The sequence below is a fragment of the Botrytis porri genome (genome assembly GCF_014898465.1).
Source record: "Botrytis porri strain MUCL 3234 chromosome Unknown BPOR_012, whole genome shotgun sequence".
NCBI classification, from domain to species: Eukaryota; Fungi; Ascomycota; class Leotiomycetes; order Helotiales; family Sclerotiniaceae; genus Botrytis; species Botrytis porri.
In genome coordinates, this window is record NW_024066086.1 from 1,241,734 (window position 1) to 1,264,028 (window position 22,295).

Genomic DNA, 22,295 nt, shown 5'->3' on the forward strand with positions numbered 1-22,295 from the left:
ATCCAGATGAGCCCCAAGATCTTGTAAAAGACGAACCGATTTTCTTGAAATTTACATATACAGCCACTTTCAAGGCTAAATATAATTCTTTAATAAAGATACAAAACCTGAAAATACACATCCAGACCTCAATATTCAAGAGAGTAATAGCCGCTGATAAAATATTAAGCGGGAGCAGGGTCGACTCTCGCCTTGGCGGCAATGCTTCAATGCCAAGTCCCATAACGCGCCTTGTTGCCCCACTTTCCAGACTATTCAAAAGAGACTTCGCGTCAACTGTCTAGCACGGCATTGGGTGCCGTGCTAATGTGGCTCATTCAATCCGTCATCCTTTTTTCCTTCATCCAATTAAATGTATCCTGTTGCAAATATATCTCTATTCGATGCACTGACCTCGACAAATACCAGTGCGATTTTGGTTATTACATAGGCTGCCAAGAACAACGGGGCCGGGTACCTGCATGGAGCTTTCCTGGAAAGCCCATATGTTGCGTTTCTGCGATCGTACTGCCAGTGGGACGCCGGTAGTGACATACTGTTACGATTCTTCTGGTGCTAGCGGGACGTCGCCAGTGACATGCTATGGAGACTGTTTAAGATGTCGTTCTTCTTCTTTTGCAAGTGATGAGATGGAGGTTACAATTGAAGTGGCAACGGATACGTAGAACCTAATCTATCCTATGCTCAATCCCTGGGGATATTGGACTGCCATCTGAAGATGAATTCGTAAGCTTCTTCGGCACTGGCAACAAGTTTGGAGGAGGAAGACTCTACATGGGGAGGAGCAAAGATTTATAAATTCGACGACGGTTTGTTCGAAACGGTTTCTTCCCATCCTCAGCATCACTAGCACCAGTCTTTTAGCATTTACAGCCTTTTGAACAATTACCCACCACTCATCCGACAATGTAATTCTCAACAACTGCTATTTCAGCCATCTTGGCTAGCTCTGTCATTGCTCATCCAGGTCATGATGTTAGACAAGAGATTGCCGAGAGAGCTTCCTTCATATCTCAACTCAAAACCCGTGATCTCAGCCACTATTCTGCAAAGTTAAAGGCTAGAGACCTTGAGCAAGCGGCCGTCGCAAGACGCTCTGCCATTGCTGAAAGAGAGAAAGAAGAGAGGGATCAGCTCTGGTGAGTTCTAATTCACTGTTTTCCACTACATCTTCAATTCATACAGAGGAGCTAATCTGTTCTGTGAACAGAACAACCTTACTTGAAAGCAAGAGATGAGGCGACTGTCCTCAACACCACACATTTGTCTACTGTAGATTATGACACTACCACTGATGAATCTGTTGTATTTTCGGAAACAACTGTTGCATTCTCAGCCCAGAAGTCACTCAAGGCTCTTACTGTAAGCTCACATTCCATATCCATCCAACAATATCAGCAAATTCTAACACCTAAGCTCAGACGTCTCGGGTGAATATGTCCAAGCAGACATCGTCGAAGAACACGAGGGAGTCGATCTCATTCTCGACACCCAAGTAATCGACATGTCTACCTGCGATCCCGTCACCAATACCTTTGTCGAGATCAAGCACTGCAATTCCACCGGTGTATACAGTGGTATAGTCGCCTCAACCAACGGCAACGATGTCGACACCGCCAACATCAACGCCACTTTCCTCCGAGGTATCCAACCAACCGACTCCGAAGGTGTCGCACACTTCCAAACTCTCTTCCCCGGTCACTACACCTCTCGCTTCAACCACATCCACGTGCTCGTCCACTTCAACGGAACGACCTATGCGAACGGTACCTATGGTGGCGGTGTCATCTCCCACGTTGGACAAATGTTCTTTGATCAAGATCTGATTACCCAAGTCGAGGACGTTTCTCCATACAGCACCAACACCCAATCAACAACTCTGAACTCTGCAGATAGCGTGTTGGGTGATGAGGCTCCTTCCTCGGATCCTATTATCAACTACTCGCTTTTGGGTAAGACGGTTGCTGATGGTATCTTCGGATGGTTGGCTTTCGGTGTGGATGTTTCGAAATCGTACAGTGTTAAGCCTGCTGCTAGCTTGTATTCTAGTGGTGGTGTGGAGAACTAGAAGGATTTTGAAGGCGCTGATTGATGGTTGATGAGATCAATCCGAAAGGAGATTGTGATTTAGCGATGTTATATTCCATGTGTTAGCGAAGCAAGTTATTCTGTCACATTCTATTACAAACAAATTGAAACTTAAATCTGACCCAATGTTCTCATATACCGTCCAATTGATCGATTTTCTAAGCTCAGGCGTAGCTTCGTTTGAGTGTATGCTTTAATTTATGCTTAATGTGTCCGGACTTTAACTTGATACCATTTTTGCAGATTTCTCAACAAATTTGCAACGGATTTGAACTAAACTCGATTGGTTTCAAACTGAGTCTGTGAATATGGTGCATCGAGATTCGGAAGATTCTATTAATACCTGGATACTTGGATACCTATATTTTATCTCATATTCATTCACCAGTAAAACGTGAATCATGTCTCCGCTCCCTAGATACCTCTACAAGAAAAAATGTAAGAGTGAATCCCAGCGGTCCTATCATCCGGAAGATTTTTGTCTATATAAAGAAAAGACCGAGGATAGACTCCAGCTTTGCACATAGGCAGAACAACTTTCGGAATGGTCTTGGACATGTGCACAATCTGAAGCCCGCGTTTCAACGTACTTAGCTCTTACCCCTTTGGTACCATGACACAAAAACTGATTAATGGAACCTCTATCACCCGAGCCAATATAAATGTGTGATCATCCCCGAATCTCACATTCTATTGTCTCTACCCCTCTTTTTCATCGTCATTTCTCCTTATCTATCGAACGAGAGAAGACGAGATATACGCTCCAAACTATCTTTTCCTGCACTTCTCGCGAGCGTACTTCCGGAAGCGTAATATTGATTCAATCAATAAGACCTAAGCGAAACAAGAACACCCTGTATGCTTCGTGTTGATAAATGCAATCTTCTAATCTCTGAAACTGATTGGAACTCGAAGGTCCTTTTAACTCGACCTGTGGAAGTGCTCTCGAGAAGCGAGGTAGTGTCAGCAAAACTTGAAGATCAGCCACCAGTAGCTACTAAATCGACTTCATACATGACCCTACAAAGCAAGTAACCACGCGTGTCTCAATATCATTTTGAATATCACAATTATCTCAAGGTCTCTCTATTTAAAAGCCACAAACCCTTCCTTTGATAGCATCAAAAATCACTCAAGGTGCCTCGATATCCTATCAGGCGACGGTGGAGCGGGTCAATGTTGGTTCTTACTATACTCTGAGATGGGAGGTTGATTCTCATCGAGAAGCGAATTGGCATACTCTTCTCGTGTATTCCACTGGGTTTTGACGAGCAGTTGTATCAGAAATGATGACATTAATAATGTTGGCAATGAAAACTTTGTAGATAATCAAATTCGAGTATTTGCCAGAGAGCATCAACAAAACTTGATTGTGCGGATGATATTTCGTTGACTTTGTAGTCTGATCAGTGGTGGAAGCTGGTAGCAATATATCCTGATTAAACCCTGATGCCGTCATTCTGTGGCCATATCAACGGATGCTATGCTGGGCTGACGATTACAAGAAAGACCATAAGTAAGGGGTTTTGTGATCTCACAGAAGCACGCTACACAAAGACAAAAAAATCCAATCTGATTCTATAGGTTTCAGAGGTTATCAGTGAGTATCCTATAGAAAACCTCGTTCCACATCCAGTATCCAACCGAGAACTACAAACCCCAAAATCAATACAATCTCCAAACCTCCGCATCAACTCTCCACCCCCAATAATCATGTATCGATTTTTCCAACGGCATCAAAAATGGCCACTGACCTTTTCTCACCACATAATTTTCCAACAATTTCGCAAACGTGATATCTGTCCCCGGAGCAGTATTCCAATTCCAGTCATATATATTCTTTCTATCGTCATAGGTCAGGAGTTCGAATTTTTGTAGTGAGAGAATATCTCTTAATGAGGTAAGCATTTCTTTCCATTGGAATCGTGTGAGGTGGTTCCAGCCACTACCAGGTCCGCATCCATATCCTCCGCTGAGATGCAAGTTCTTGAGAGTAGAGCGATGTCGCTCGAGGAATGAAATGAGAAGGGGTCCTGGGATGTCCGTTTGATGAAGACGAAGACTTTCCAAATGAGGGATTGTGATGCTGTAGAATGAATTTTTCCATGCGATTTGAAAGTCTGGTGTCATGCTCGTAGAGAGATTCATTACAAACATTAGATCTAGTCTCCGAAGACGCTGTGCCGAAATCAAAAGGTCGATGATCCTTTGAGCAACAAGTGAATCCTGCCAGGATGTAATCCATAGTCCCAAAATCCAATTGACAATTGCTCGAGGGAGGTGACTAGACCATTGAGAGATCTGTATGGGTGGCCAGAACATTCAGATAAAAGACAAAGTCGATGCAGGGAGGGCTGTAGGGGAATAAAAGGAGGAGATCCCAGTTCCTGGGATGATAAACAATCCATGGGTAGACAATCAAATTCAACAAATGAAAGTGCCACACCAGCCGCATTGATCGCTGCTACTATCGAAGTGTAATACCATTGAGACAAATCATCTGCCATGAATTGTGTTCGCTCTTCTTCAATTGTGGAATTCCAACTGGGAATCCAAGTTGCCGTCGATTGAAACATATCTTCCGAAAGCGGATAGCTAAGTGAGGTAATCGTGAGGCTTTTGAAATTAGTAAGATTACTGAAAGCTTTTGCCAAGTGAACGGGATCACAGAAGCCAGGTTCATTAGCGATTCGTCTCCGAAGAATTTCTCTCGCATCTGAAAAATAAAAAGTCCATTTTCTCGCATCACTTGAATCCAGAAATATGATTATCGACTTGATGGTTTGAGCTAGATGCGGACATTCGGATACATTGCGCAGCCTATCCATATCTGTTGGTTGACAATGAGGGTAAAGCTTGAAGCCATCTCTGAATAGTCTCTCAGTCCCGGTGACAGCCCAAGCTCGAGATATCAATCTTAAGGACCCCGCATCTTTGACATGGAGGTAATTAAAAATGTGCGCTTTGATTTCAGATGGGAGACCTAGGTCGGGAATGGGGTCGAGAAGGAGGTCGAGACTGAATTTTGAGGTTGCGAGTACTTCTTCGTTTTTTGGCGGTCTTTGTGATGTTGATCTTTGGAGTTGTTGTACGCTCGTTAGGGCAGGCATTAGTGAGAATTGAAGCACAAACAATAAAAATAGATGATGATACAATAAGAGTTGATAGGAGTAGAGTGAACATAAGTATAGCAAAATTGGGAGCACAAAGGATTCTATAAAGTTTAGGAATGTTGTTGAAAACGAACAAAATTCGATTCACTAAACAGGCCGAAAAATGACAGGAAAGAGCGATCAAGAAAGTAGGTTAATGTCAATACCACTGGTATATTGTAAATAGCCTACGATGGCTAATCGACTACTTCGGGGTCTAAGATTCCACAAGTCGATGAGAGTATCGTCAACATACACCAGTTTCCTTGAATATTTGTTACACGATACTCAATGAACGAAGAGCTTTTGACGAAGTATTATCGGTGCAAGGCACCGCCTCCAAAACTAAACGCCTATGCTCAGACAACCTAGTCCATCCTATCCATGGTATTTGCTGTTTCCCATCATGTCCAAATTCGATTGCTCATATGTCGATGTATGCCGCAAATTTCCCAAAATCTCAATCGATATCGATATCCCAAAACTCTATGATCCCGCGATGGTATTCGTTTGTTATCGAAAGTTGCCCAATATTAAAAAAAACCCCTATGACCCTGCGATAACTCCTATTACCCACGATTGCAACCTTGAATTCACATCACGCTGCAACCACAACAACTGCAACCTGCCGCACATCCCAAAGCGACATCATCTTCGTTATGTTTCTTCTCGACCTTTTGTTGCTGAACATATACCACTTCCCTCGGCCCTCCCTTCCCATCAGTCATTAGGTACGTAGGTTGAGGTTGAGCTGGCGCCTTGTATTCGTATTCTTGAGTGTATACTGGTGGCATATTTGCGACATCGGCTGGTTTACGGTCCCAGAGACTTTTTTGAGGCTGTTGAGGTTGAGCTGGCGCCTTGTATTCGTATTCTTGCGTGTATGCTGGTGGCATATTTGCGACATCGGCTGGTTCACGGTCCCAGAGACTTTTTTGAGGCTGTTGAGCTTGTTGTGCCATCTTTGACTGTGAATGATAATCGTAAATTTGTTGGTTTTCCGCTGGTGATTGGGTTGATGAACTTGGTCTGGGGTTTGACATTTAGATATTGAAAGGTCTGACGTTGAGTTCATTTCCTATCCCCGCCCAAGTCTTTATGATTCATTTCAATCTTCCCTTGCTATGATGTGGTACGTTTGTGAGTCAATTAAACAGCCAGATTACATTCATTTCCAGCATGAGAACAAAATGAGCAACAGCAAGGAGATTGATACTTATTTCATTCCATTTCACCTCGTTCCATGATCTTATTCTCACCCAACAATAGGCTGAGGAGGAAACTGACTTGTGTCCCTGCCGGACAACTCAGCCTCTTGACATATCCAATCATGGAGGATGATGATCGAAAATGAGGTTGCACATTGTAGGCGGTGCCAAGCAATATTAGGAGAAGGATCAGTTGATACAGTGCAAGGATCTTACATAAGCAATTGAGGTTGATTACTTCATCAGACCATCCCTTTTCAATAATGAGTATACAATTTAACACGACGAAGAATCCTTCATAGATCATAGACCAAATCATCCTCTTCTGTTCTTTGAGAATATGTCAATAAGGGGGGAGAATTCATCTAAACTCTAAACTATCGACGCCAATCACGACTCCACTTCGAACTATTATTAGCTGTCGATCAATGCGGCTTGGCTTCGATTGCTCGAATTACATTTGCCCCAAATACTTTATTGGTCTTAGATTTCCCGTCATACAAAAATAGACATGCCGCCTCGAGGTCCTCGATTACAATTTAAGCCAATTTTCTACCTCATCACCTTCCCTCTGCTCATATTGAGCGTTCGAAAGCCTCACCTGCCTTCCCACAAGAAGATATAAAACATTGTATCTTTGTGTCTCGTGGAGCCTGTAGGGTATACGGCGACCAAAATAGATTGTGCGTAAGGCTGAGGTGGTATCTAGATATGGATGAGGCTTATAGTCTAGGATGTTCTTTGAGATGAACCACTGTTGGACCCAAAACACACGATATGTCAGCCTCAGCCTTTCGACTCCACAATTTAAGAGTTAAGTTGATTCCTAGATCGGGTCGAATGGTTGGTCTGAATCTAAACCCGAATGGTTGGTACAAATCATGGCTAGGCAATTGAAATCTTACCTTTGGCTGTGTTCCTTCTAATCAAGCATGGCTGGAAGGTAGGGAATCCTTCGAAAGGAGCTGGATGTAACCACAAACATGTCGGGCTTCCAACATGGGTTATATCAAGTTCGGAATATCATGCGATACTTGTGCTGTGAGGCAAATCGTATATGCCTTGTAGGGTGCTGTTCAGCTCCCAAAACGACCTTCCAACAGAATCGTCTCTATTCTCGGCTCCGCGACATCAATTTTCAAGCCCAACATTGAAAAGAGATACGCCTCTAATGCCCTTCAATCGCCTAGTAGTAGGTTTCCAGGAAAAATGGTATACTCTCGCAAGACACGACATGGGGTACGAGGTTTTTACCATGAGGGTGTACTGCTTCCACTTCGTAGTGAATCCTTGGGTTTGTCAAGGAAAGAAAGTCTTTCCTTTCCGTATTTCTAGCTTTCATCGTGAAACTTCTCTTCATATTCTCTTTGCTACCTCTTATAATTCATGTTGGTATTGGGGTTAAACAGCAGGTTGGTCCAACAGGAGGCAACTCTTCATCACTTGGAGTGCAGAGCTGTCAGTCTATTCTCCCATGATCTATTGCTGGATTGATCCAATACTCTGGTCTTCGCCCCATTAACAAAAAGCTGTCAATATCAAAGTCCGATCATAAAACTTTAATAGCCTGAAGATTCTACTATGAATGTCACCAAATTTCGAACATTGAAAACTTTGTTTGATCCAACAACCTAGACGATTACATGCCCTGGTTTATGTAAAGCTTCCCTTCCGCACTCGCATCATTTTTCCGTAGTGGAGTTTGCACTGCGCCTGTCACTCCGGAGCCTGGATATCAGGTCCATTATTTCTTTTTCAATTTTCACATCGTTCGCTAATATACACGTAAGCTTATGATATCTGTTTTAAATGTACCGCTAATATACCACTTTTCTTCCAGTATACTACTTATTTATCATACTCCTCTCCTTTAGTATCGTCGATTTGGGGAGAATAGAGGGAAACACACTTGACTCTTGCCATCATATATAAGTTATAGGAGAAGCTTAGCATGATTGCTCTGTTGTAAGCTCATTACTTTCACTTCTATCATTTTTTATCGGAAGGGTAGAATTTTAGCAACAGAAAAGCTTCAATCTCACCCTGCTTTCTGAAACTTGACGTCGTGAAGTGGATAGAATGATCAACCATGTGCAACAAGTTTTGCAACATGGTATTCACTTCTCAGCTCAGCCTTCCGCGCCGTTTGTAACTATATTCAAAGTCCCCATTTCCGTATCTTCATACACCACCTGTCTAGTGAGTGGCTCGCGGTAGCAACCACGAGGACGTCGGGAGTGCATAAACTTCCCGCTCTTACTAAATTCGAGGCCCGGAAGCTTCTCTTGCATACATACGCAGACGGAATGTCTGAATTATTATCATTCGTTCTCGTTTTCTATAAACGATAATCTGTCTTTACTGTCATTAACAAGATCTTTCAGACGGAGCGGTTTCTCTTCCAACACTATGCTATCATAACGTGAACGTTGACCTGGAGCCTGAGATAAATCTACTTAGATAGATAAAAGTACGAGGCTCCACGTGCACTTTCACAGAAAGGGTGACCACATGAAAACCTTTTTTGACTGTGCTGATAATTGAGGTAATGAATGAATTAACTCTCCATGCAAATCTCTTATATACCTAAGTACCCTTATACAACCTCAAACGACTAGGTAATTACTATCTAATTCACTATAAAGATTCTCCCATCCGACCTCCGGTTTTGTCCTTCTTACTTCTTCAATATTCGAGAATCATCATGCTGGATGTATAAACCCCAAATCTAACATCTTAGAACACTTCTGTATATCATCCTGATCGCTGAACATCGACACATGTGGAAGGAGGGATAGCGAAGAGTAGGTTTTCCGTTTTTGTAAGCTTCCATATCGCGGTATGTAAAGTGCCGGTTTTGGTTTGAGTAAGTGGTGTGTGTCTTAACTGTTATTTCTGCACGTCAGTGATTTTTGTTAGTGTTTATTTTTTTGTCGCTAGATTACTAGATTACCTATTCCTGGCCAAGTTATCATCGCTATACTCGGTCGGAATAGCATAAAGGACGATCAGAATGCTTCCATTCTCTTTCTCATAGGACCAAACCTCAATTCAACATTTGCTTTGAAGTAATCACACGCGTATTCCTAGCCAGATAATAATTTCCATATCATTTCCGAGTGAATTCCAAGAATTTAATAAAGCCGGTCTTATATCAAGACACTTTTACTCTTTGTGAGATGGAGAGTCGGAAAGTATCTATACCATTTCTGGAAGATTCCCTGGTCCCATTTCGAACCTAGCCCTCATTATCGGTTTATAGTGCTTCTACCGAATTTCCATGAAGCGGTGTATATATACATCATGTTAGCTATAGATAGACTGAATCAATTATGAATTTACTACTAGTCTACCACTACTACTATGTCATGTTGGTGGGAGCTCTCACAGCGGACATCTCTAGATGTCCAGGAGAAGTGCTGCTAGGAGATGGACTGCTGGCTTCTACCATTTGATGGGACTATAAGCCTGTATTTGATAGACAGTTTTTCTTTTTCAGCATTTACGGGAGAGAATTCTCATCGTCGTCGAGATTGTGTGGTTTTTGTTGTTGTTGAGATTCATTTATCGTCCGAAGTTTCTATTTACACATAGATATATCCTCTGTGAAACTTCTCGTAAATTGAAAGCGGGGTCAAGGAAAAGGGAGTTGCGGTGGCTGCCACATCCATACTTTAGCCATCTATACGAGAGTTTGTATTCAACATGTCAATCTTGTGTTTCTCAACTCTGGGTATAACTTGTTATAATGTTGAAAGTGTATTTTGATTGAAATTTGTTAAAGACGATCATATATCACCGCTGCCAATGTGGTGTGTTCGCTCCCGTTACTAAATATTTATACCGCAAGTTTCACCAGAGTTTAAATAACAAGACGATGATTATATAGCAGTATCTGTATCCAGCTCTATCGTATAACAGTGCAGCTTTCTTTTACATAGCCTTCCAAGCTCTCATTACCATTGCTTTGAATCCTAAATTATGGCATGCCACATAAGTCATACGTAGCAAAGTTCTTATATAGAGATCCCCCAATGCATTCGAGCTCTGCAAGAATGAACAGTAAATGCAAACTTCTTACTTCTGTTCAGTTACACGCACATGATCTCACAGGTTAGAGCCGCCGTATCTCTATCCCAAACTATCTGACCAATCATTCAATACTGATGGCATACTCTCGCCTAAACAATTGACCAACCGCTCTCTTCCTTTTGCGCCCGAGTTCTACTTCATTATTTAAACTTCTCTTCCTTGAGCCTACTTTTCTAATGTCAATAAACGAATGCAAGCATACTGCAGAAAATGATATTGCTTCTAGGATAACTAAGCTTTAAGTTATATCAAACTTGCACACGAGCAGTGAGAACCTACAGATGATATCAGAGTCATCTTTCTAGTATGCTGAGAGGTCCGAATACATGGTCGTTTCTGTGAATTTGCAATGTCAAGTCTTGATGTTGTGGAAATAGTATGACGATGAAAATGTGTTGAAAATAGCAAGTAGCAACAGCGACGATTAACAGAATTCGTTAGACTTGATAAAAAACATCAGCAGATTCCCGTATCACAAGAATCAGCTCAAGTATACATGCATGAGAATGAAAAGCAAAGGTTTGGCGAGAGAGATGGACAGGAGACAATTCCATATTGGGTTATCCAGAGTGTTTCTGAGTATGTGTATGAGGAATTGATGCTAGTCAAGTGGGTGTTTATATACCGGTCGAACTATCAATGAGGGATATTAGGGGAAGCTAGCTAGAGATGAAGAAATGGGAATGGCGTGGCAAGAGAGGTATCGATGGTGAATTGACCAGTTACACCTTCTGAGTCCTGACTCTTAGCTCCAATAATCCAAAGTCTCCTCATACTGTTCATTAGGCTGCGCAACGGGTACCCGCAGGGCGGCTAATAGCCTCAACAGATAATCCGTGGATAATCCGTCTGCAGAGCGGATAATTCAGAATTTGGACAGATAACCCATAAAACGAGTACAAATTATCTATAGATATTCACCTACCTATATATTATATAATTATTTATAATCTTTCATAATATTGATATAATTTTATAATTAATATAAAAATTAGTATAAATCTAAATTTGGATTATTTTTGGGCTGGAAAATAATCTAAAAATAGCTTTATATTTTAAGTGAAAAAAGCAAAGAATCTATATATTTATGAATTATTTATAAATAACCTATATATTCATAAATAATCTATAAATTATTTATACAAAATAGGTAATTTTAAAGTTTTAATAAATAATTTGTAGAGTGAATAGAATCTTTGATGGATAACCTATAAAGCGGATTATCCGCAGATAATCCACGGGTATAGATAATTTGTGCGCAGCCTACTGTTCATATTTTTCACTGTTAAATTCACTTCTCATGTACTATTTCCTCCTTCGAAAATCCCCATCCACGACTCCTCTTCCATCTACTTCCTTAATCCTTTCCACTCTAGAGATATATAAAGTTTCAAAATCTCCCCTCGTACACTCTGTACTTCTACTATAACTCAAGATGGGCAAAATACGCGATAGGATTGAGGATAACTGTCATGAGTGCCTTTCTACGAGTTTGACTTGGCCGTAGATCAAAATTGGAAGTTAATATGATCGTAAGGAATGATAAGGAGGTGTCATTACTTATCAGCTATTTTGTCACTGTCGTTTACGGTGTTCGGTTATTGTCGATAACTATTTCGCAATGCTGATTTCAATATAAACAGTAACACTAAGGGTGTTTCATACCACAATCCCGAAAAACTCTTCTCTAAATGAGGTCTCTAGAAAGAAGCCATAACATTCATCCTTTGGAATGAAGCACGGAACCGACGCATTGTTAATGTTTGCTTTTCGGTATTGGAATACTTGTCATTTCTTATGATTCAGTATTCGTTCATTTAACACTCAACTCGAATTTCGAGAAGTGGGCTCGAGCAAAAAGAGTGAATACATGTGAAGATTCAACAGAATGACATGATAGACTAGTCTCCACTATACAGACCATTTGCGAAATTGTGAAACCTATGCCTATGTGTAGTGAATACATCTTTCGCCTACCCCCTTAAAACTTCCATCTCTTTCCCCCGAAAGAGAAATAAATGGTCATGAGTTACAGACAACGACCTGGTCTTTCATTCTCAAGATCCCCCTGGTACTGTAGGTTATTGGATGAAAATCACCTCTCTTCGACGCTACGATCGAAGAATGAGGTGGGAGCGAGATTTTGGAAGGATGACTTGCGTCAAACATGTAATGAGTAACAGGTGTAATAGAGATCGGGGATGGCGAGACACCTACTGTATGTTTCTAATGACACTCGTCTGATTCTTATCATCGATTGGGAAATATTTGTCGTTTATGCTCAAATCGTCGTTGTTTACAGGTAATCGAATACTGTTGATAGTTGATGTCAGTTCCTCAAAATTATACATCGAGAAACCTAGACAAATATGCTCTACTGTAGCGGGTGCCAATAAAAACGAAAGAAGAGGGAAGATGGCAGGGGACCCCCCCCCCCCCTTCTTCATCTCTTCTGCAAAATGTGTTTGGATTTGCCTTGACCAAACGCCTAGACGAACAAATTTATATTGCGATCAGAGGATTAGACTAAGGACTCCACTTCATGGAGTCGGGCGGATGAGAGAAGAGGTGAATTTACGAAGGGGCAAAGATATGTGAAGATGATGCGCTCTGTGAATCATCGGGAAGACTCATGCGAACTACTCACTACGGCCGAATTTCTGTATAAAACGTACGTAAAATCTTCAACCTCATTGTAATATCTTCTCTATCGACTTGAATTTTCAGACCCTACAAGTCAAGATGACAAGGAAAACTGCAATAATGAAACAATCCCTACCTTCGCTTAATTAGGCATGGGTGATTGCGATCTGGTAATCTGCCTCTGCATTTCTGTTGAAGAAAAGTGATGAGAATCCATGGACTGTCTTGTTATTTTCAACCTACTCAAAAAGAATAGACTAGACCGCCGATAGTCATATAATCCATGCAACGACAACAATAAGAAGAACCACACACGAGCGAGAATTATCTTCAACAACAACAACAACAACAACAACAAACGAAAAACGAAAAATACCCAAAATGCAAATTCAAATACAAACTCGAGCTAACATGCAATCAAAAACTCGTTGAAATTCACGCCCGGGATGCTCGAGGAAGGACAGTCATTTCCAGAACGAGTGCCATTCTCCATCACCTGTATATATCCGTTTTCTTGCTGAAAGGATAGAGAGCTCAAGCTGGGTTTCTAGAAGCTTTATATACTTAGGCATGTAATTCTTGGGGAAAGAATTTGGGAAGCTAGGGTGGGAAGTGCAGTGGTTGAGGAGTGAATATGAGTGAAGAGTTGATATCAATTATGGTACAGGTATAGAGGAACTTGGAAGGGATAGCGCATGGTTATTCGAGACACATCGACTATATAACATCAGATGTGGAAAGCGGGATACAAATTACTCACTCGGACAGGATTATTTATATGCTGGGAAGACTGATATTTCTATAATGTTGTTGTGATTTCGAACATATTTTGGAGTGGGACATAAAGCCAATCACAAGGCGCTAAGACTTCTCTGCCTTCGATTCAAGATCTGACTTGTTTAATATCGAATATTGAATAGAGTGTATATCTCAAGTGTCTCTTTTACCTTGTCCACATGAAGGCTGGGTGATGCAAGATTGTGGTAAAGAACATTGAAGGATTGAGATAATTGATGGATAGAAATGCACGAAGGGTATAGAGATGGCGCGAAGATTAGAGAATGTGTTCGTTCACGCCTTTGTACTCTCAGATATTATATGGGGCTGTCAAACACAAGACAGGATCGATTACCTCTCTAGTAACTCTATATCCCCTTTGTAAGCGATCATTTGCGCGATTCAAAACGAAACTTGAGGCCAAGTGTGCTGCACATGATAATTTTGTGTTACATGCTATATTTACACATGATTTATATCGTGTTATACACTTTATTGGTGAAAGATCGAATTTAATCAACCAACTTTCCGTAGAAAGGGACTCCCATAGCGCTAAGCAAAAGTCTAGCATGACGATCGGATGTTGCGGTGGTTTTGACTGTGACGTGGAATCCAGGAATCAACCTAGGGGGATACATCTAGAAAATTTGATTAGCTTTTGAAAGTGCATGCAAACCATCAATGTAAAACTTACATCATAGTTGACCTGAACTTCTGGGAATAAAATAGTTCCTTCTCTGCTGAAACCAAACGACAAGTTTCCACTTCCATCTCCAGTTGAGCCTATCTAAATTAGCATTCCTTCAATCACATATCTTCCAAATAAACTCACCCTTTACACCTTGCCAATCCTTAATTTTTGGGAATACGACATTGATACACTTATCAAGAAACTCCAATGCATCATTATTTCTCATAGTACAAGTTAAAGAAACTGGCATGCCCTTTCGAATACCGAATTGTGCAACGTTATGTGTTGACTTGTGAATTTCTGGTCTTACACCCGTAATCGATTGTAGTAAAATACCAGCGACATGCATATATGCGGAATCTCCAAGTGCACCCTTAACCATCGAATGAACAGTGACTTCTTCAATCTTAGGAATGTTGCGCCAAGTAATATCTTGTTCGATGAGACGTAAAACATCTCCACCACGAGGACCTCTCTTTGGTCTACCTTTATGATATGGTGATGAATCGTCCCATGTTCGTAAACGATCGCCTTTGGGAATTGTGACGGTTCCAGGTGGTTTATGGACATATGCCATGGTCATGATGTCGTGGGAGATGGTTGATTTATAGGTTTGTTCGAGACGATTGGGACCGAATGGACCAGGAACGAATTCTCGAGAGGCAGGATCTGACTTTGGTGGAGGTTGATGAGGATGGAGGGGACCTCGATAGTATCTCGGTGATCGAAATTGGTATCTATAACAGGTATAAGCATTGCCCCTCTTTCTCAAGGAATCTGTCGCAATCGTACCGACTGGAAGGAAGTTCTCTCTTCCGCCCTTGTGCCCTCTTGACAGGGTCATAAGTCTCAATGACTTCATTTGGCACGGATGTTGAAGCAAATGAAGATTGCGATTCGAGGTCCTGGAAATCTTCTGGACTCTCTTTTGCGGCAACGGCTTCACCAGAAGCATATCTGCGACAATTTCTCCCTATCGATATTGGTGTTGATCTCATTTCCCTCCTCGAGAATCGACATAATGTCGACGGTAATTCTCGTAACGCCATGTCGTTGGGGTATATCGAGGGATCCAATGATTGACCCTCCCAACAGCAGTATCGAAAAAGATCTCGAGATGTGCCTGATTTTTCCGTATCAGGCAACCAGATCTTGAAGGTAAATCTTGCTTATCTAAGACATTCTGAATTCAGTCCAAGAAGCAACAAGCCATTGCGCGTGTTGATTGATTGGTTGACGGATGTTTGAATAGTTCCCAAACCCCATGCACGTGTCATGCAGCAAGGATTAGCATTATCATTTATCGTCCGACCCTTATAAAAATAAAAATAAGTTCGGAGAAAGTTCCATTCTGCACCGAGGGAAGGATCACCAAGATTCTACGAAGTACGCAGTCCGAACTACAACAGGTGTGGGTGGAGTCGAGATTACCTAGTGGTAACCACTCCATGAAAATGAAGAAGCAACAACTACAACTACAATTACAACTACAACTACAACCACAATCACAACAACACCCGCTTTTGCTTAAAACTCTCTACATACACTCAAATTACAATACAAAATCAGTCACCACATCACACTCTTTAACGATCAATAAGACGCCTCGAACTCATCTGCGAAAGGTTCCAAAAAGCAATCAATCACTCATTTACTTCGTCTTCGGAATATGGAGTATGCCAATCCTTCCCAACGTTGAATCATACACCATTTCTACTCGTACACAATTCGAATCAACAATCAAAACTCAGGGTCCCATCATTCCAATCATTCGACCGGTCTCTTTACAACAATAATATTCACAGACGGACCTCCTCGCGAGCATAACAAATACATCCTTCATCATGAATAAATTTGGCGGCAGAAAGGATAAAGACAAGGAGACTTCACACAAACGAGATAAATCAAGAGACAATAAGTCGGCCGAGAAGTCTACCGAGAAGAAGGTAATGCGCCTGCGACATTCATATCTCCTTACTTGATCTTCCTGGCATTCGGGGCGGGGGAAGGCTGGCAGTCGCCCACAAACCCTCCTTCGTGGCGCATTTCCGATGCAATGATGACAGGATGACACGATGACACGATGAAAGAATTTTAAATTCACAATTACTAACTCTTTATTCTTGTCTATCCTAGAGTCGATCAGTTTCCGACATTTTTACCTCGTTGTTTGTTCATATTAGAAATTCAAAGTCGGAAAAGGAACTTGATGAAGACCAGGAAAAGGTTGGACTAGTTCATAACGACCCAGGCAGCTCTGCTAATGGAACAATAGATTTCACGGATCAGAAGCCTATTGGAATCAGATGGACACAATGATGTGAAAGATGATCAAATTCTGTTTTGTCTGAATTCAATTTATGCCAATGGAAATGTCGAGAAAGCACATCAAATCTTGCTAGTATTCCACAATTCGCTCTCCGGGGTCATATATCCATATGATCCAAAAATAAAAATGCTCGGAGCACAGAATTCTCGCGGAGTTACCTGTTGGCTGGATTCTTTTCTGGCTTCATTGTTTACAGTCCCTACTCAATTTCAAGAACTACTCAACAACTTCTACGAAGATCCTCTCAAACAAAACCTAATCCAGTTAATTCGATTATGGGTAAACCTTATGAGATCGGGCATTTTGATTGAAGTTAACATTGTTAGTTTTGCCTTCCATATACTTTGTTAGCTTGCTAATTCCAAACAGACCGAACGTATCCTGGATAGTTTGATCGAATGCGGCTGGGATGACTTGGATAAACTTAAAGAGCAAGACCCAACTGAGGCACACATGAAGATTGGAGATATTCTCGATTGGCCAATGCTTGACTTGAGAGTTGATTATGAACATGGTGGTATTCGCGAAAAGGATGATCATAGAACCTCGAAAGAGCGAACGCTTCCAATCTCCATTTCGACCGATCATGAGGGGCCGGGTCGTTTGCGGCTCGAAGAATGTATAGAACGGTCCTTGTTGTCTTTAGTCAAGATTCAGAGACGCGTTGAACCTGACGATGATGACGAAAAACCAGTCCCAGAACACGTGGAAACTACAGAAGCCGAACCTAATACTGACCAAAACACAACTTCGGAACACGTCGACAACACGGAAGCTGACTCGGACAATGTATCTCCAGGCCACATGGAGATGAATGGCCAGTCATCTTCCCACATCCATCTCACTCGGGAGGCGACACATGATGGAGGGTCATTAAACCGTACGACGAGTCGCATGTCTACTCGTAAAGAAAGAGAAGTCGACGCGTTCATATTATCTAAGCTGATTCGTCCGTCCAGTAGTTGGTCTCCAATTTCTTGCCATTTAAATTCAAATATTGCTCCACCTAAGACTGTACCTGTACTAATTGGTGATATAGTTTGGTTTTCCAAACCAGCTCCTGCAAACAATCGAGAATTTGTTGAAAGGATCAAACAAAACCATCATCCAATGCTGGGATTTGATCTGAAAAGATATCACAATGTCGAGGGACCAGACGGCAAAGAAATTCTGAAAAAGAACAATACCCATGTTGATATCCCAAAGAAAATGAAGCTACCACAACACTTGGTCCATGAATATGAAGGTTCAAACGAAATAGCAATCTCGGATTGTTTTGAGCTAGTACTTCGATCGATGATTTGCCACGAAGGATCACTCGAAAGTGGACATTATAGATCGCTAATTCGCTTAGATGTGGAGACCAAAGGTGACTTGGATTCTGTACAACCGAAAGATGGTCAACAACATCCACCAGCTTATGTTGATGACTGCTGGATAGTCCACGATGACATTGCAAGGGGGGGACGAGTAGCTAAGGTAGACATTGATGCAGCTTTGAAGCAGGACAGCAAATACGGAATGCCAGTCACTTTGTGGTATGAATTTGTTCCTATTTTGGCGAACCTTTCCCCAGAAGATTTGGCAAGATTTTCCGACAATACGACACCTCCATCGTACACATATTCTTCTGTTCCAAGTATAGATGTACAGATTTCCAAGGCAAGTCCAGATTTGAATAATGGCAGCGGCGACGACGAAGGATATTTTACCCCACCACCGAACGATCGTTCGAACTCTGTTGTCAGATTTTCATCTGAAATTGATCGATCCCGTAGAAGTCTTAATCTTCCTGATGATGACAGAAGAGGAAGCGTTGCGGCCACGGATGCGAGTAGTGTCAGCGTTGAAAGGTCTGATAACGAATCAGCTCCTGCTACGCCAGGTGAGGATCCTGTCAGTGTCAGAACTTCAAGAACATTTCGGAGGAGCAAGACATCTCGAAGTCGACCACAAAGTTCCTCGAACGAAAAGACCGAAAATCGTAGGTCATACTTTAAAGACTTGATATCACGGGCAAGCAAAGAGTCTCTACAAAAGCCAGACATGAGCAAAGAATTTATACCTGCTGTGCCTGCTCTGCCTAGTCTAGGATTGGATGGTCCTGTCGAATCTAGTACTACTGGAGATCTCACGAAACCTGCTGAAGCAGGTGGTGGAGTATCCCGTAAAGGTAGCAAGAAGGGTAAAAGGCGAAGCAAAGAAACTACGGACATAGATGCTAAGGATAAGGACAAAAATTCGGATCATTCAGATAGGGTTTGTAATATTATGTGAAAGGAGTTGAGTAAATGCATTCTCAAGGCGTCTGGATATACTGAGAAGGTTTTTATAATTTTGGAGGAGACCTACATTATGGTCGATCCTCATACAATGGTGACGGCGTTTGAGAGATATTTTGATACCATTCATTATGATTATGGTCAGGGAGTGTGGATATGCACATGGGTTTCGGCTTTGAAATGGGTTTACGGTCGTTATTGGTGAGAGGAGATATAAGAAAATTTGACAGCCTGCTATAGGATGCGATTTTTGAGCGGGTTGAATCAGATTTTATTATCTATTCCAATCAGAGTATAGGTTAAAAGCACAAAGTGCAGAAAATTAGGCGCGTAGGAGATCACTATCAATGATCGAATCCATGATGGGGAGAGCTATTACGTGCTTATAAGATTCAACCTTATTGTGGGAAAGGGATAGAGGGCAGGTTGGGATTATACATAGAGAGGACAGGGTTGGGTATAGAAATTTGGGGCTGGGTATAGCAAAAATGATCAGCGTTACATATATATAGCGTTTTCGAACACATTATCTGAGATCCTGTTTCTAGGTATTGAGTGATGATATTGGTGATTGCTGATGTGATAATTTGGGATGGGGTGGGATAATATTTTGGATGATTATATGAGATGAGAATTTGTGATACTAGATTAACTCGCCGAATATACCTTTTATGACTGATAAAGTTTCGCAGTCCCAGGAGAGTGGTATGATTAAGGAATCCGAAGATGCTACAGGATGTAATTGCGAGGTTTGTTTAGATCACACATAATATAATGAGTCATTTATCTAGATACTTTTCTATGCTTTCATTTACGTTTGTGATATTGAATGAGAAGTACATTTTAAGGGTTTGTTGAGTATCGCATTCTTCCTTCCTATAGCTGTTATTTTTTTTTTCATTCTCCTAGTATCTTTTATACAATTAAATCAACCTTGAAATCTTCAGATAAAACACTCTGTTCTTGTTTAGAGAACTTCTTATATATTATGTGAAGGATCGTAGTAGGGATTATGCATTAAATGGTTTTAATAATAGAACGCTTTGTTTGTTTGTGAGGGAGATATTAATAATTATGTTGATTTTGATTTTTGTGGATGTGTTAGATTTCATTCTGGTTATGGAAGTGTACGTATGTAAGACTGATTCTTATTTGGTATGCGAGAGGTTTTTTTGAAGGAATTTTTTACTTATGAGATTATACTTGAATGTGAATTGAATGAGGGATTGAATGAGAGTTTGAATGGGAATTGTAAGAGTTTAGGCCCCGGCTTATCGTACACACTAAGCGAAAACATAGTAAAAACCCTCATTTTTTTCTTTTTTTCAACTTTTGAACTATATATTAATTCAATCAATTTTCGAATTAAATTTAAAAAAATGATACGAAAATATGAGAGTTATCGAAATGATTTAAAAAAATAAATGAAATATTTTTAGTATTCTTTTTTGATAAAACTATAGGTTTTTAAACTTGAATGTTACGGAGGTACCCGCACCACAACATGGATTATAAGATAAACCTAAGGCCTTGATATTGAAACCTACAAAAACAGTACTGTAAAGGCAGTTGAATTAAAGAATAACTAAAAATAACAATAACCAAATAAATAAACAATAATTAAAAAATAAATACCTATCTTTTGTTAACATTTATTCTATAGTAGGCACAGGATACACAGCGGCTATAGGTTAATTAGTAAGCACAGGTTAGATAAACAGTAGCCTTACCAGGTCACAAGGACAAGTGTCACGTGAAGGAAAGTCGATTCGACTTGTCGACTCGAGTAGTCGAGTAGACTTGTCGATTCGATCAAAGTACGAAGGTCTATATAAGGAAAGGGGTTTCATTACAATGTAAAGCTTCGTACTCAAGACAATCATTAGTTTCATACTATAGTTACGAGAATTGCAACTAGTTACAACACCATTGAATTCCTACTTGAAGTCTAGTCTAAACCACCTCGAGAGATCTCTAGACACTTCCACGTGACCCTAGAGGCAGCTCCCGTAACATTGAAATTATTAAAAAGTTTTAAAAAAATGATTTTTTTATATAAAAAAAGTAGAACATATTATAAATTTTAAAAAATTTCTATTTTAAAAACCTATAATCAATTTTTTTAATTTCAAAAAATTATTTAAATTGAAGATTCTTTATATAATTAATTTTATATAAATAATTTTCAAATCAATTCTTTAAATAATTATTTGTATAGTAAAATAGTATTTTTGTGGGAATTTTGTTACGAAAAAGAGTGGTGTGCGATAAGTCAGGGCCTCAACTCTTATTTTGAATGTTTTATTATGTATTTAATTCTGTATGTGTTTTCTATTGATATTATTCTCATTGTATTATATAATGAAATTGTGAGCGATATTGATATTCTACATTATGACTTCTTCACTCTTTCATTCTTCTATTGACTCATTCTACTGGATAGGAATTATATTTAAAAAGATTGTTGCATATCTCATTCTTCTTGTTTTCTTATTGATTGGATGAGAATTACATCTCAAGGGTTTTTGTTTTGTTGTAAGATTACATCGCATTATCCCCGTGTCTTCTGTTAATTATGTCTTGTTCATCAGTTGAAACCTCTCTGCTTGTTTGAATTCTTTCTATTCTACTAGACGGGCATCACAACTTGAAGATGGTTCACATTTCTCAATCATCTCGTGTCTTCTATTAATTGTATTTTCTATAACTTGAGTGAGTTCTCTTTTCGTTTTCTAGTGTCTTTAATTCTATTGGATAAGGAACATCTCACAGCTTTGCTGCATATCTTATTCTTCCTGTATTTACCATCCCTTCCAATCCCTCCTTCATCCTACTGCATAGGAATTACATGTTAACAGTTTTGTTGCATATCGCGTTTCTCCCGTGTTTTCTATAATCATAATCATAGTTTCTTTATCTTGGCATCGCCAAACCATAAATTGAGTTGAGGCTACTTCCCCAATCTGGAAATAACTAGCTGCCTACCTAGAGAGTAATAATACACGAGTGAATATAATCACTTCTTTACCCTCT

The 22,295-nt window shown here is 40.4% G+C and overlaps 7 protein-coding genes across 7 annotated transcripts; 3 read left to right on the forward strand and 4 right to left on the reverse strand.

The window, feature by feature from the left end:
- Positions 1-485: 485 nt before the first annotated feature.
- Positions 486-665, forward strand: EAF01_008898 (uncharacterized protein; the record flags this gene model as incomplete). Its single annotated transcript, XM_038917154.1, has 1 exon — positions 486-665. One exon carries the CDS (start codon positions 486-488, stop codon positions 663-665), a length of 180 nt encoding a protein of 59 aa, XP_038767548.1.
- Positions 666-718: 53 nt separating this feature from the next.
- On the forward strand, positions 719-2,068 carry EAF01_008899 (uncharacterized protein; the record flags this gene model as incomplete). Its single annotated transcript, XM_038917155.1, has 4 exons — positions 719-726; positions 948-1,139; positions 1,337-1,362; positions 1,422-2,068. The coding sequence occupies 4 exons, from the start codon at positions 719-721 to the stop codon at positions 2,066-2,068; spliced, it is 873 nt and encodes a 290-aa protein (XP_038767549.1).
- A 1,685-nt stretch (positions 2,069-3,753) lies between these two features.
- Positions 3,754-4,218, reverse strand: EAF01_008900 (uncharacterized protein; the record flags this gene model as incomplete). Its single annotated transcript, XM_038917156.1, has 1 exon — positions 3,754-4,218. One exon carries the CDS (start codon positions 4,216-4,218, stop codon positions 3,754-3,756), a length of 465 nt encoding a protein of 154 aa, XP_038767550.1.
- A 59-nt stretch (positions 4,219-4,277) lies between these two features.
- EAF01_008901 (uncharacterized protein) lies at positions 4,278-5,198 on the reverse strand (the record flags this gene model as incomplete). The annotated part of the gene is made up of 1 exon (XM_038917157.1): positions 4,278-5,198. One exon carries the CDS (start codon positions 5,196-5,198, stop codon positions 4,278-4,280), a length of 921 nt encoding a protein of 306 aa, XP_038767551.1.
- A 635-nt stretch (positions 5,199-5,833) lies between these two features.
- On the reverse strand, positions 5,834-6,283 carry EAF01_008902 (uncharacterized protein; the record flags this gene model as incomplete). The annotated part of the gene is made up of 1 exon (XM_038917158.1): positions 5,834-6,283. The coding sequence occupies one exon, from the start codon at positions 6,281-6,283 to the stop codon at positions 5,834-5,836; it is 450 nt and encodes a 149-aa protein (XP_038767552.1).
- Positions 6,284-14,472: 8,189 nt separating this feature from the next.
- EAF01_008903 (uncharacterized protein) lies at positions 14,473-15,700 on the reverse strand (the record flags this gene model as incomplete). Its single annotated transcript, XM_038917159.1, has 4 exons — positions 14,473-14,598; positions 14,655-14,743; positions 14,793-15,388; positions 15,444-15,700. 4 exons carry the CDS (start codon positions 15,698-15,700, stop codon positions 14,473-14,475), a joined length of 1,068 nt encoding a protein of 355 aa, XP_038767553.1.
- Positions 15,701-16,083: 383 nt separating this feature from the next.
- Positions 16,084-19,798, forward strand: EAF01_008904 (uncharacterized protein). Its single transcript, XM_038917160.1, has 4 exons — positions 16,084-16,597; positions 16,788-16,877; positions 16,927-17,301; positions 17,350-19,798. The coding sequence occupies exons 1-4, from the start codon at positions 16,496-16,498 to the stop codon at positions 19,255-19,257; spliced, it is 2,475 nt and encodes an 824-aa protein (XP_038767554.1). The 5' UTR covers positions 16,084-16,495; the 3' UTR covers positions 19,258-19,798.
- Positions 19,799-22,295: the final 2,497 nt, after the last annotated feature.